Source organism: Paramormyrops kingsleyae, chromosome 12 (assembly GCF_048594095.1).
Source record: "Paramormyrops kingsleyae isolate MSU_618 chromosome 12, PKINGS_0.4, whole genome shotgun sequence".
NCBI lineage: Eukaryota > Metazoa > Chordata > Actinopteri > Osteoglossiformes > Mormyridae > Paramormyrops > Paramormyrops kingsleyae.
The window spans coordinates 1,179,993-1,194,660 of record NC_132808.1 but is presented as its reverse complement, the minus strand read 5'-3'; the positions used below and the strand labels follow the sequence as shown (position 1 = coordinate 1,194,660).

The 14,668-nt window shown below is 40.5% G+C and overlaps 2 protein-coding genes across 2 annotated transcripts in view; both read right to left on the bottom strand.

The window, feature by feature from the left end:
• LOC140577735 (THAP domain-containing protein 6-like) overlaps positions 1–13,967 on the bottom strand; it is a 150,841-nt gene extending 136,874 nt beyond the window's left edge. Inside the window, exon 1 of the mRNA XM_072698028.1 lies at positions 13,903–13,967. The gene's annotated coding sequence lies outside the window, so the exon portion shown is untranslated. The remainder of the gene's footprint in view (positions 1–13,902) is intronic.
• LOC140577733 (THAP domain-containing protein 6-like) lies at positions 11,317–13,953 on the bottom strand. Its single transcript, XM_072698026.1, has 6 exons — positions 13,836–13,953; positions 13,407–13,501; positions 12,890–13,082; positions 12,665–12,736; positions 11,595–11,772; positions 11,317–11,483 (listed from the first exon to the last, which is right to left on the bottom strand). Exons 2-6 carry the CDS (start codon positions 13,484–13,486, stop codon positions 11,317–11,319), a joined length of 690 nt encoding a protein of 229 aa, XP_072554127.1. The 5' UTR covers positions 13,487–13,501; positions 13,836–13,953.
• Positions 13,968–14,668: the final 701 nt, after the last annotated feature.

Sequence of the window (14,668 nt, the reverse complement as noted above, 5' to 3'; positions counted from 1 at the left end):
CTGCCCTGGTTCCTGTCTCAGGTGCCTGATTCAGGTGTGATAAACAGCAGACTGAGCCTGTGATCAAACCACTGGCTGCTAAGCAGCTCATCATACTGTCATTATGTTGTGTTACAAGTGAGTAGAAGTCATTCCTCAAAGCGTAACTGGAGCTGTGTGTGGCTCAGTGGGCTAAGCCTGTGTGTCTTGCATCACAAGGTTGCTGGTTCAAACCCTTAACCTCAAGGCCCTTAAACCCAAGCTCCCGAGGTACTGCTATGGGTGGCTGCCCTTTGTGGACAACTTAATTTACAAAGTGCAAGTTGAGGGGGACATAAAGACAATTTCCCCACAGGGATCAATAAAGTATTTATTATTATCCATTTGCATGGCCATTGTAGGCTCTTTTGACAGTGGACTGGGGTTAGAATGGACCCTCTGAATGGGGTTAGAATGGACCCTCTGAATGGGGTTAGCATGGACCCTCTGAATGGGGTTAGCATGGACACTGATATAAGAACATAAGAACATAAGAAATTTACAAACGCGAGGAGGCCATTCGGCCCATCAAGCTCGTTTGGGGAGAACTTAGCTAATGTCTCAGAGTTGTTAAAATCTTATCTAGCTCTGATTTAAAGGAACCCATGGTTTTAGCTTCCACTACAATAGCAGGAAGACTATTCCATACTCTGACTACACGCTGTGTAAAGAAGTGCTTCCTCAAATTTGTTTTAAAATGTTCTCCCGCTAATTTCCACTTATGGCCACGAGTTCTAGTATTTAGACTAATATTGAAATAGTCATTTGGCTGAACAGCATCCAGACCCGTTAGAATCTTATAGACCTGAATCATATCCCCCCTTAGTCTCCTTTGCTCAAGGCTGAACAGATTCAGTTCCGCTAACCTCTCCTCGTAAGACATTCCTCTAAGACCAGGAATCATTGTCGTAGCTCTTCGTTGCACCTTTTCTAAGGCAGCAATGTCCTTCTTGAGGTATGGTGACCAAACCTGCACACAGTATTCTAGGTGGGGTCTTACCAAGGAATTATATAAGTGTAACATCACCTCCCTTGACTTAAACTCCACACATCTAGAGATATAACCCAACATTCTGTTCGCCTTTTTTATTGCTTCCCCACATTGGCGAGAGTGGGACATGGAAGCATCAACATACATACCGAGATCTTTCTCGTAATCAGCTACCTTTATTTCAGTGGAACCCATAAAATATCTGTACTGTATATTTCTGCTCCCTGCATAGATTACCTTACATTTATCTGTGTTAAATTTCATCTGCCAAGTATCAGCCCATTCGCTAATTAAATCCAGATCCCGTTGAAGCCTCTCTGCTGCTAGATTAGTATCTGCTACCCCGCCCACCTTAGTGTCGTCTGCAAATTTAACCAGTTTACTATATGTATTCGTGTCAATATCATTAATGTAAATTAGGAACAATAGTGGTCCTAAAATTGAACCCTGCGGTACCCCACTATAAACGGAGGCCCACTGTGACATAGTGCCTCTAATAACTACTCTCTGCTTCCTATCAGTTAGCCAGTTTTTGATCCAAGCTGCCACAGTTCCTAAAATTCCTGCAGCTTTAAGCTTTAACAAGAGCCGTTTGTGGGGGACAACATCAAAGGCTTTCTGGAAATCTAAGTAAATCACATCGTAGGCCTTTTTGTGATCAATTTCACTTGTAGCTTCCTCAAAGAACTCAAGCAGATTCGTTAAGCAGGATCTACCTCTCCTAAATCCATGTTGGCTATCCTTTATAATGTTATTTGCATCTAGGTAATCTACCATTTTCACTTGAATTATAGCTTCCATTATTTTTCCAGTAATGCTAGTTAAACTGATTGGCCTATAGTTTGCTGGATTACTTCTATCCCCTTTTTTGAATATGGGTGTTATATTAGCATGCTTCCAATCTGATGGTACCACACCCGCAGATAACGATTTCTGGAATATTAAAGTCAAAGGTTGGCTAATAATATCCCTCATCTCTTTCAAGACTAAAGGTAAGATGCCATCAGGCCCCTGCGATTTATTTATTTTGAGTTTAGCTAGGCTTAGTATCACATCAACCTCAGTTATACATATATTGGTTATAGACGATGCTGTATTCGTATTAATTGGTGGTAAGTTACTTGTGTTCTCTATTGTGAACACCCTTGAAAAATAATCATTAAACTCGTTTACCATATCAATTTCATTATCAATTATAAGGCCCTTACTATCCTGCAAATTAGTGATTTCAGCTTTTAGTGCTCTCTTAGAGTTAAAATATTGGAAGAAACCTTTACTGTCATGCTTAGCCTCCAATACAATTTTTCTTTCTACATCCCTCTTTGATAGCCTAATGTCATTTTTTAACTCTGCCTGTAGACTTAGATACTCCTGCTTGATTTTGAAATCATTAGTTATTTTCCAGTTGTGGAACAGAGCCCTTTTCCTCCTGACTTTATTCTTAATTTTAGGGATGCACCGAATGTTCGGCAACCGAAATTATTCGGCCGAAAATAGCCAAAAGAAGCACTTTCGGTGTTCGGCCGAATAAGTAAAAAGGCAGAATAAATTTTGCCGAACAATGACGTTTTTAATGACGCGATCAAATAGTAACCCGCGTAGAGTGAGAGGCGCGCGCTTTATGCAGCAAACATGTCAGCAGTGTGGAAGCACTTTAAAGTGTCAGAGAAAGAGGCAAAAACGGCCGTTCACAGACACTGTTCTGCTGAATTGTCCAGAGGGGGTGCATCTGCAAAAACGTACAGCACTTCAAGTTTAATTTATCACTTAAAATCAAGACACCCCGAACATCATGCAGAGTACGAGAAAGACACGGCGGCGGCTACGGCAACAGCAGCAGCGAAAAGGAAAGTAGCTATTCAAGAAGGGGGGCTTCAAAGATGGCCAAATAAAAATATTTTTTTATTTTACTAATTTATTTATTTTAAGTTATATTGTGCTTTGTTTGTATAATATCTGCTGGAATGTAAAAAAAAATGTTCAGTGTTAAATATTTTGAAATTGTATTTTTGTTATTTGATTTATTTCTCTGAAAAGCAACACAAAATAGTAAAAAGCAAATTTTTACTATTTAATTATTGTAATGGTGAAAAAATTGGCAAAATAAATGGAAAAAAATTCGAAACACCGCGTTCGGTATTCGGCCTTCGGCCAAGCATTTCATTATTATTCGGCTTCGGCTTCGGCCAAGAATTTCATTTCGGTGCATCCCTACTTAATTTCCTTAGTAAACCACCTTGGTTGTCGTTTCCTAGATTTAGTTTTGCTGGAAACAGGTATGAAGTCCTCTTGCACTTGCAACAATGTGCTTTTGAAAAATTCCCATGCCTCTTCAACTGTTTTGCTATTTAACTCTGTCCAGTTTACAGTTTCTAATTTCCGTCTCATACCATTAAAGTTAGCCTTCCTAACATTGTATACTTTTAATTTAGACTTTGCTCTTCGGACACTAAAATTAACCTCGAATTTAACCATGTTATGATCACTACCGTACAATGGGTCTAAAACCTCTAATTTTCCAATCCTATCCTGGTTATTACAAAAAACGAGATCAAGAAGGGCTTCTCCCCTGGTAGGAGTATTAACAAACTGAGTAAAAAAACAATCCTGTACTAATTCCACCATCTCAAGTTCATTTACAGAAGAGCCAGAGACTGTGTCCCACTGTATCCCAGGTAAATTAAAATCACCCATAACCACCACATCATTTTTATTACTCATAATCCTGATATCATCATATAATATTCTGCTTTCCTCTACAGCTACATTAGGTGCCCTATAACAAACCCCGACAATTAGGCCATTTGAATCTTTAGCATCAAGTTTGATCCATACAGCTTCTGAATTTTTATTTTTATCAGTGAGATCCCTTGCCTGCAAGGTTTCTTTTACGTATACTGCAACACCACCTCCCTTCTTGCCTATCCGGTCTCTACGGAACAACGTATAACCATCCATATTATATTCATCACCATCATTGTCACTCATCCATGTTTCAGTTATTCCTATAATGTCGTAATTGTCTGAAGAAATTAAAGCCTCTAAGTCATTAATTTTGTTTCTAATACTCCTAGCATTCAAATACAGACCACTAATGGTAGGCCTTTTACAGTGTCTACTTTTAATATTTATTTGGGCTTTCCGTCTCTCCCCACATAAATTCATAACTGACCTCCCTGCCCCCCCAGTCCCTAGTTTAAACATTCCTCAACTATTCTGCACATACGCCTCCCCAATACACTGGTTCCCCTATGGTTCAGATGCAACCCGTCCGGCTTGAACAGGTCCCACCTGTTCCAGAAGGTCTTCCAGTGCCCCATAAACCTGAACCCCTCTTTCCTACACCACCATTTTAGCCACGCATTTAATCCCCTTATCTCAGCTAATTTTGCCTGACTTGCACGTGGCACGGGAAGTATTCCAGAGAATACCACCGTGGATGTTCTGCTTCTAAGCTTATCCGCGACTTCTATAAATTTATCTTGCAGAACAGCCCTTCTGCCCTTTCCTATGTCATTGGTGCCAACATGCACCACGACCACTGGATCCACCCCGGCTGGGGCAAAAAGCCTGTCCACTCGATCTGGAAGGTCCCCTACCTGGGCACCAGGCAGGCAAGACACCGTACGGGACCCTCTATCACGGGTGCACACATAACTATCTACACCTCTTATAATTGAATCCCCTACTACCACAACCTCCCTCCTACTGGGGTTAGGTGGCTCCTTGGTGCCCAAGGGCCCACCTGCCTCCCCAGTCTCTTCCGGCTCTAAAGCTGGAAGCACCTGAAAGCGGTTAGAAACCGTTACTTCAGGTGATGCCGCCTCTGTGAACTGTGTACGCCCTTTTCTACGTCTACGACCTACGTTCACCCAGCTCTCTCGACCTACCTGTTCGTCATTCTCCCCCCTCCCCGCTTGTGACGTACACATAGTCTCCCTAGAAGGCGTATTAACTCTCTCCTTTAACTCATTGCTATGCTGGATGAGAGCCAGTCGCTCCTCTAGGTCACGAACCTGGACCATGAGTGAGTCAACTAACCCACATCGCTCGCAGACGAAGTCCGACTGGACGCAAGCATCCAGAAGGGCAAACATCTTGCAAACACAACACTGAGCTGGCCCCATAATTACCTAACTCACTATGTCCCCGTCCTTTACTCCCAGCCCAGTATATTAATAGAGAATATTTAAACTTTTAGTTGATCTAATTAATTAACGTTTAGTTAAAACAAAGTGCCGAGTACACTAAAACACTAAATTAACACTTGCGTTAAATCGGTACTTTATTATAAATTATCCGGCAGCGTCAGCGATAACAACCTTTAAATTTTACTTTTAAAATAACCAAATTTACAATTACTTACCCGAGATTAACTTCCTGCTGAACCACGTTTAGCTAAACTAAAGCAAAGTTGCTCTAGGGAGGCCAAAACACCACAAAAACCCTCTCAAAGCAGGCTACTGCCGGAGCGGGAAAAAAAGTGGAAAATGTCCTCCCGGCCCCGACCGGCGACCGAGCAAAGCTCCGGAGCAACTGTCCTTTTAGAGTTAATGTTACCGATGTTCGATAATATTACCCGCGGGTGTTTGATGCGAAGGACGCAAACAGAAACGCCGCTCGCACCCGCAGCTGTCGGTAACACTCACAAGGACAGACAAGTACACACGTAAAAATAAGAGTAAAAAATGAAAACAACAACAACCACCCACGTAACCGTGCTGGCACACAAACGCTCAAATATACTTTACAGATAATTCAAATCAAATCAACCGCTTCAACAGGCACACAACACAACACAAGTGCACACAGCAACTACACCACTCCCGATCAGTACAGCCATAGATATATATATAGAATGACTAGATGTCTCGTCTGCGTTGCTGGCCAACGGAGTCGAACGTCCGCATATGGCGGCCATCTTACCACAGGCTGCTCGCTCACCCAAAATATTGTGTTGATAGTAAAACATGTAATTTTTAAATAGCCATAACGTGCTCAATTTTTAACCGATTTTCAAACGGTTTGATTTATTATAAACGTCAAATATGTAGTTATGACACTGAATACTTTTGAATAATTATCTTATGTTCTAAAAAATAGAATAATGTTCTAGAATAGGTAGACTAAGCCTACAAGATTTCCCTTACCAAATATACATCAAGAAACGCTGCATGTTAAAATCCCCACCCTGTACAGTGATGACTATAACACAGCACAAAGAACTAAAGTCCATATTTCCAAATTGTTAATAAAAATATTTTTACACATAAAATGGTAGTAAACAGTTTGTTTAGACATTATAAAGGCACTTTTCAAAGATTTTTGAAGATTTATTAAAATCAATGTTTAGACAGAGGTGTTAGAGACATTTGATGGATTTTTTTTTTTTTTACATTTTCATTAAAAATTTAGCGAAGTAACAAAGGTGTCCCAGTGGTGCTGGTTCTGGTCCTCATCCAGCTGGGCCTGATAAGAGTGGGTTAGCATTACTATAACTCATGATCAGTGGCGGCTGGTGAATGTGTCATTTTCACATACAAACGGAGCATTCTGGTGCATTCGGACAAAATAATAGATAAAAGTTAACATTCTCTCCCTGTGTCTGTATGGGTGTTTGTGAGAAAGTGAGAGAGAGAGACAGAGAGAGGGAATGTGATTTTAAAATGGGTGAGTGTGTTACGGCCAATCTATTGTGTTGGTAACTTTACTCATAAATCTATCTACAGCCAAATACGATAAAATACCAATATAATGTGCGCAACCTTTAATGTGTGGTTGTTCAAGACACACTGAAGGCATGATGCCACCATAGGTTTGCAGAGAACTACATACAATATGCACACTGAAGGCATGATGCCACCATAGGTTTGCAGAGAACTACATACAATATGCACACTGAAGGCATGATGGCACCATAGGTTTGCAGAGAACTACATACAATATGCACACTGAAGGCATGATGCCACCATAGGTTTGCAGAGAACTACATACAATATGCACACTTGAAAGGGGTGGGGTGGTGGAGTGGGGTTGTGAGGGCCGCTGTAACCCAGTGTTCATCCTCACGGGAAAGGGGAGGGTGGGGGTGGGTTGTGAGGGCCGCTGTAACCAGTGTCCATCCTCACGGGAAAGGGGAGGGTGGGGGTGGGTTGTGAGGGCCGCTGTAACCAGTGTCCATCCTCACGGGAAAGGGGAGGGTGGGGGTGGGTTGTGAGGGCCGCTGTAACCAGTGTCCATCCTCACTGGAAGGGGGGTGGGGGTGGGTTGTGAGGGCCGCTGTAACCAGTGTCCATCCTCACTGGAAGACCCACCAGAGACCCACATTGGACTAATACCCTTTGAAAAGGACTGATTTGTTGAGTTTCTGTCGCATGTTGTTGCTTTGTAAGCTAAGTGTAGTCAATTTCGCTATGTGGTGTAGCCTTAGCTTAAAAAACAGGGAAACAACTAATGTCAACAGTGTATGGTGGTGGCTGTCTATGCCATACTGTGTTTCACTGATGTGCTCCCCGAGCGCAAACACATCCTCTGACCCAATCCTCTTCCGTACAATGTACATGACCTCCAGCTGTTTGATGGGCTGTGATCGTTTGAAACTCGCTGATGCCTGGCGAATGACCCACTCTGCTGCCCTGACGACCCTCACTGTTCCCTCTGAGGGAATCACCAGGCCTCCATTGTTTTTCAGAGACAGCAGGTGGTAACTCTGGTCCTTGATGGCAGATGCAGCATCTGTCACCAGGCTGGCACGGCAGACATCACAGGACAGCTTCTTCAGAGCCCTTCGCACAACAAATCCTGAAATTTGAGTTAGTATAATAACATCGTAACTTATAATAATAATAATAATAACAATAACAACAACAACAACAACAACAACAACAACAATCAATAAGAATGGGGAAATTAAGGGGACAACTCTCTTTTTGAACTATGGTCAGATTATTTTCCCACTGATTTGACTATTGGCACTATCGGTTATAGGCTAAATCGACTTTCAGTCAGCCTTTACCTGAAATGTATACGAGAGCATTGTCCACAAGACCATTGAAGCGGACGGGAAGGTAACTGTGGTCATGTACCAATGCAGGAATGTCAGCAAACGGTGAGGGAAGATCTTCTTCTCCTCCTGCTGCAGAGGACATATCTACAGCTGACAGGCTTGTAGAGGTGTCGATAACCGCTGGTAGGGTCTCGGTTTCATCCTGTGCTGTAACATTGCCTCTGCATGGCTTCACAACTCCGCAACGGGCCATCAGCTTTCTAAATATATACTTAAACTGGCTGGCATTGGGGTTGTTATTCCAGCCACCTTAAAAAAAAATTAATACACGATATACAGGTATTATCAAACAATTCAGACTGTATCAGTGTAAATGCAGTATAAATTCTGCAAACAGATAGTAAAACACATGTTTCTAAATACTCAAAGTAGTTTGTGACACTTTCAGATAATGTATATGTCTTCAGAAAACATATTTTACCAGAAATGAAAAAACAAACAAAAAAAAAAAAAAACATATGGACTGACAAACTGAAAAATCATACAATGCAATAATACAACAATTTGCTAAAACTTGGTATCACTTAGTGTTGCAGCTGGTAAATATAAATTATGAACCCTACTGGATGCTCTGATGGAGTTAAACAGGAGTTCCAAGTGGTCCTGGCTGAATCTGTAGGTCAGGACATATCGCTGGCCTTCAAGCAGCACAGGAACCATCGATATCAACGTGTCAATGTTTATGATGAAGCCCAGGACAGAGAGGTACCTTCAAAAGCAAATATTGTATTACTAAGATGATTCTGCGAAAACAGGACACAAGAAAGTAGGGATGCAAACTAACAGTATAAAGTAAAAATAGTGAATGCTCCCAAAGCAGCACTTCTCAGGGCAGAAACAAATCTGGGGGGCTTTAAGCTAACTCGTTTGAATCCCGACTTAAAATAAAATCAGTGTGAGGTTTAGGATCCTTAAAATTACTTTTAGGACACTAAACCTTCTTGAACTAATTCAAAACATTACCTGCAATGAAAATTTAAAAAACTGAATACAAGAGAATTGGAACACAGACAAATTTGCAAATTTGAACACATTGGAGAAAGATAGCATCATATGAATAATACATAATACGTACCACTTTATGAACCTGGCAGAGACAGAAAAGAGCATCTTCTGAACTTGATGCAGAAGATAATAGATACAGAAGAAAACAGAACATCTGTTGAACTTATAGGTCATGGACTTGAGGGATGCACTGAAACCGGTAGAGTTTTACCTTAGATAGTTTAATGATTTGTAAATTGACAACTTGTACACATCTAACAAAGACTAAAATAAACCCTTATTTTCTAAATCAGCAATTGTAATTTAATTATAATTAAGAATTTGTACTGGGTATTGGTGACTACAAATGGTGTCAGTGCATCACTAATTGAACAGTCACTATATTAAAAGACCTCTTTGTTCGGTAAAGGGGTGTGCCATCCTCTATCTTCAAAGTGAGCAAGTACCCCCTGGCTTTTATCAAGAACTCCCTGGTGCTTGTCCAATTCCAAGAACCAAGGGGGGCTTTGAACCCTTTGGCTCTGGGATTGCGACTGTTCAAGATGTCAAACAGTCTGTCTGTTATCTATAAAGAAATATCTAAATTAACTGAAAGCACTGAAAACATCACTATAACTTAGAGTGGATTCACACGTGGTCTCTTTGAACCCTAAACGTGACCTAGGAACAGTTACTCCACACTAAATTAGACTGAATCAGTCTCACTTCAATGTGGAGTCACTGTTCTCAGATCACATTTATGAAAATAAAATAAAATGTTAACGGGTTAATCCCGGAGGCATTCACATTTAGGTTAAAGGGGTTGCAGCAATGAATCTCTCAAATGTTGGCAAGAACAGTAGAATGTTGGGAAATGTTTTGGTCCAATCCCTAGCTATATTACCTTAATAAATTCTGTAGTAGCCGCACAGTCTTTGAACTCTGCATAGCCCACTTCCTGCAAGGTGCGGAGCGCCACTGCCACAGAGTTACTTAAAGTCTGAGCAGTCAGGGAGACCTTGATTGAGTTTATAAGGAGAAATAAAGGGCACATTAGCGCTACAAGATACAAACATCATCAAAAAGTATAAAAACACAATAAAGCCCTAGAGCCCATTTCTATTGCAGCCCTCTATACATAAATCATCATGCAGACATACCTTCATCTTCTGATTAGCAAAGTTCACATGCTTGTCTGTGACTCGGTTGGCAGCATGTAGACCACTTTTCTTTTGGACATTGTTCAGCTGAACAATGTACTTCCAATTTATACAGCCACTTATGCTTGTTATATGCAGTTGTATGCCTGCAGAATCAGATTTTTTTTTTTTCACTGCACACGTCAACTGTAAAGCACCATATTCTGCATAACTATGTAAACACAATCAAAATGTATAAAAAGCAGAACAGTCAACCTGAGCAGATAGGCAATAATGAGCATGTACCTGCAACATATTGCGTGCCAGCTTCAGCATGTGGCAAGCGTCCATCTTAACAAAAACTTTGTCATGGGTTACTGGATGTGGGAAATGGGTCTTCAAGGGCTCACAGGGGTCTGCTTTTAGGTCGCACCCAAGTTTGGTGCACATACTGACATTTGATGCATGACCATCCATTGTCATGCACACCACCCTTATCTGACGATGATGCAGCTCTTCTAATGCATGTTCTACTAACACTTTCTGTGATTCTGGTGTGAGGGACTTGGTCAAATAATATGCGATTGGAGCTTTCCAATAACCTTGAAGCCCAACCACCATAAACACAAGAACCTCGGAAGCAATGTCAGTCTCATTCAATCGATCCCCCATGTCCACATATCCAAACATTGTTTGTGTCTGAGGATCATGTTGGACGTGATGTTTTATGGACATGGCATCCAGCATCAGAGTGACACGTCCGTATTTGTCCTCATCTTCCTGACGCCGTCTTTCCAGCATGTCCAACATCATTTTATTGAGACCAGGTCTGGCGTCAAGAGAGCTCAGCCACCTTGTATAATTAAAAAGTAGACATGTAGACATTTAAATCACTTACCCAAGCATCCCTATGGTGGACACTGGACATACTAAACATATCTGTAATATGATTATGGTAACACCCATTTGACTTTGGGTAACTTTCACCCGATCATTCCCCAGTTCGCCCCTTTAAACAACATATTTGACACCTTTAATCATCATTGCCAGCCTGTGATTTAACCATTCATGATCATTTTGTATGTAGTGCTTTATGTAATTCAGTGTTAATGTAGACATCATATAGAATACCTTTGCATTGAACTGGGATGTGGCAGGTGAATATGTAGAGTCTCTCTCAGGTAGTTATATGCCTTTGGACCATGCAGATGGAGCGTAAGGGCAAAATCTCTCTGGGCCTTGGTGTACTCTACACCCTGCCTCGACAGGAGATGAACCGGAAGATCTGAAATTCAATTAGCAAAAGTGATTCAGTAGGTCTATTAAAAGTAACTAGGAAGTCAAAAAATAACATATAATACACAAAATATTCAATGGAATATATATTTTTTTTTACCTGAGTAGCATTCAAGCCTGTCTTTTAGCTCTTCGTTGATGAGATTTTTCTCCTTCAGTTCCTCCAGAAGAGCCTGCATGTTGTTCTTGGCCCTCTTCTCTCTCCTCAAGGCATTACTCTTCTCCCGCTGCAGTTTCCTCTGTCTCACTAAGGCCTGTTGCAATTTGGCCTTTATAGCCTTAGGGTAAGCAGGCAATGCATACAAGTGCTCAGTGGCCTGCAGCTTGCGCTCCCGCTTGTGCCTCAACCTCCTCACTCTCCTCTCTGCAGTTGCTCCCTGTTGTATTGGCAAAATAATAACAACTTTTTTTTCAAGAATTCAATCTTCAATTCAATCTCAATTCTGCGAGCCTGAATACATTTTTGGGTTCTACAGTTCTTCAACAAACAACACAACAGCATACTTTTAAGAAATTGTATAGGCTTCTCCACTTGTAAGGCAAAAATATGTGTTGTGGCTCTGGACACAAAATGTAAAGGTTGTCTACCCCTGGGTGTAGTTTCGATGTTCACAAATGTTTATTCATTCTAGTGTAGGAGTGACAGAGAAAGTGAGATAGCCAGTAGTTTTCAAACTTTTTTTTAACAGAGTACCACCTCAAATAATACTGGGCTCATAGACTACTAACACCATCATAGACCTTTCTGGGTACCACCAAGATAAAGGATTTAATATTACAAGTTATTACACGGCTTTTCAGAGGGCTGCAGAAAGTTCCATTCACTTGAATGGGCCTTCCCAACATTCAAGCCTATGTTAAATCTGTAATCTATTTGTTTCTCAGCAAAAGCCACGATGAATGGTAACAAATAGGCTATAGCCTAGGCTATGTAGGCTAAAGAGTCATATCGTGGAGAGTTTATTGTTTCGTTTTGGAAAGTAGCCGTGTAATAAGCGGGATAATGTATAGAACGCCGGTCATTATTGGGAATAAGTCCCTCCGCTGTGTGTCGGGGTCCTGTTCACCCTGTCGGGACTTATTTTCCCAATAATGACCGGCATTCTATACATTATCCCTTACCTATATGATGCTATCATTAGTTGTGACATTTCACTTGCAAATACTTACATCAGGCATCAAGTCCATTGGCAGGTTGTCTTCTAGTTGTCTTGAAGTTGTTGTGCTTCTTATTGCTACTGACTAAAATAAAGTAGTTTTGAGTGTCTAAATGTGCTGTAATAAACAACAAATTGTATACCTTGCAGAAACAAAAACGGATCACATTTAATCACGTGTATATTGATATATCAGTCTTATACACCTTAAATTATTTTTGGTCAGTGATGGACATACCCTTTGAAGATATGCTGGGAAGCTGAAAATGGATGGCACAACACCATCTTTAATCCGCACAGTCTGCCCGGTCCTGTCGAAGTCCTCGGTCTTGAAGTGCTCACTGCAGATCAGTGTCCTGTCAGTGGCAGCAAAACCGTCCCTTCTTAGGGCAACTTCCCACTTCCTCCTCCTCTCTCTGGATTTGGGAAACCTTACAAAAGTGAGAAATGTACCCAGATATATCAATTATTGTCAACATTTTAAATCCATCTTTCCATTTAAGGCCAAGGACACAAGTAAACACCTAGATTATCATATGTTGGGGTAACTGTATGTAAGCATGTATGTATGTACTTCAAGAATAAGATAAACACACAAACTATATTCAAACATTCAGTGATTATGTACGTTAAATAAAATATTCTAAACCTTGTGTCAACAACAATCTAGCAATACTATTATGTAATATGTACATACTTCCACTAAGTAACTAACGATTATCCTAAAAATAATTCATAATATTGTAACATCCTACAGGTGAAAGGTGATCCCTCGGGTTCTCGTTTCGAGACAACGGTGGTTACAGCAGCCATAGGCGGCACAAAAGTCTGGCATCTTGTCAGCAATTTCCTGTAGAAATCATAATGTAAGACATTTTAACAAACCAACCAGACAGTAAATTCAGTTAAATCATGTTTATAATGTGTGTATTATATTGAAAAGAAAGCGTAATTCTGCCTCGCCCCAAATTACTGGATAGCTAGTAGCCTAGCTAGGTGTGATACACAACTAAACTGCACGATTAAGTCAGTTTTTTTTTTCGAGGAGAAAAGCTGCGATTTCAACATGTTCAAGCATCCAGAACTATAACCACGTTAATAATGTTTGTAAGAAAACACACAGTTTGTAAATCCATCAAGATTTCAGCGAGATAAGAGTATTAACGTTTGTGCAGGTCACTTACCTTACCTCCGTTTACCTCAGGTTCGAATGATCCCGCCAGAAAGCCAGCCTGTGGTAAGATGGCCGACCTGTGCGGACGCTCTAGACCTCGTCATAACACATCTAGTCATTCTATATATATATCTATGAGTACAGCAATCCCAGCAGCCTCTACAGCAATCCCAGAAGCCTCCTCCTGATGATTTTTTTTGATCTATGTGTCTGTTTTCCATGCATACATTTACATTATTCATTCTTACATTGTATATTTCTCTTACTGTTTTTTCCACATGCTCCCCAACCAAGAATGTTATTTTTTGCAAATTAAACGATTTAAATGAAAAACCTGAACCATAACCTTTCAATAGTCTTTATTTAGTAAAAAGCTTGCAATACAGTATATGTGCAACTCAAATTTAACTACTGGCTAAATAAAACTTTAGATATTAAACAATAATATGCAGTTAAAATATATACGATTTGGAAGATAGGAAATAAAGTTACAGGAGAATTAGGCTACTGTTTTAAAAAATGACAAATTAAAGATACTGAGGTATATTATGCAGCAAAAGATGACAGGAAAAAATATTATAGGAGAATAAAAAAGTGGCTGAAATGTAATTTCATAAAATTGTTTTTCATATTTTGCCAGGCAGGAAGGAGGCATTACTGAAAGAAGCGCTGGTCCAGCCTTTTCTTCACCCCCTGAACCCAGTGAGCTCCGGGATCGACACACACTTCATTGCCCTTTTTAGTGTGAAATCCGAAAATGAAAAAAAAATGACATGGGTCTGTTTGTCACTTGTTAGAATCCTTCTCCATATATATCTGATCCTGAAATACAAGTCAATTCTG

What these genes read in the sequence shown, in the direction of transcription:
- LOC140577733 (XM_072698026.1), bottom strand. Translation starts at nt 13,486, where the DNA reads ATGCCAGACTTTTGTGCCGCCTATGGCTGCTGTAACCACCGTTGTCTC. An exon ending in CGAGGGATCACCTTTCACCT is followed by an intron (nt 13,083 to 13,406) that starts GTAGGATGTTAC and finishes CACTTTTGTAAG; the next exon opens with GTTTCCCAAATCCAGAGAGA. An exon ending in CAATGGACTTGATGCCTGAT is followed by an intron (nt 11,773 to 12,664) that starts GTAAGTATTTGC and finishes GCTTACCCTAAG; the next exon opens with GCTATAAAGGCCAAATTGCA.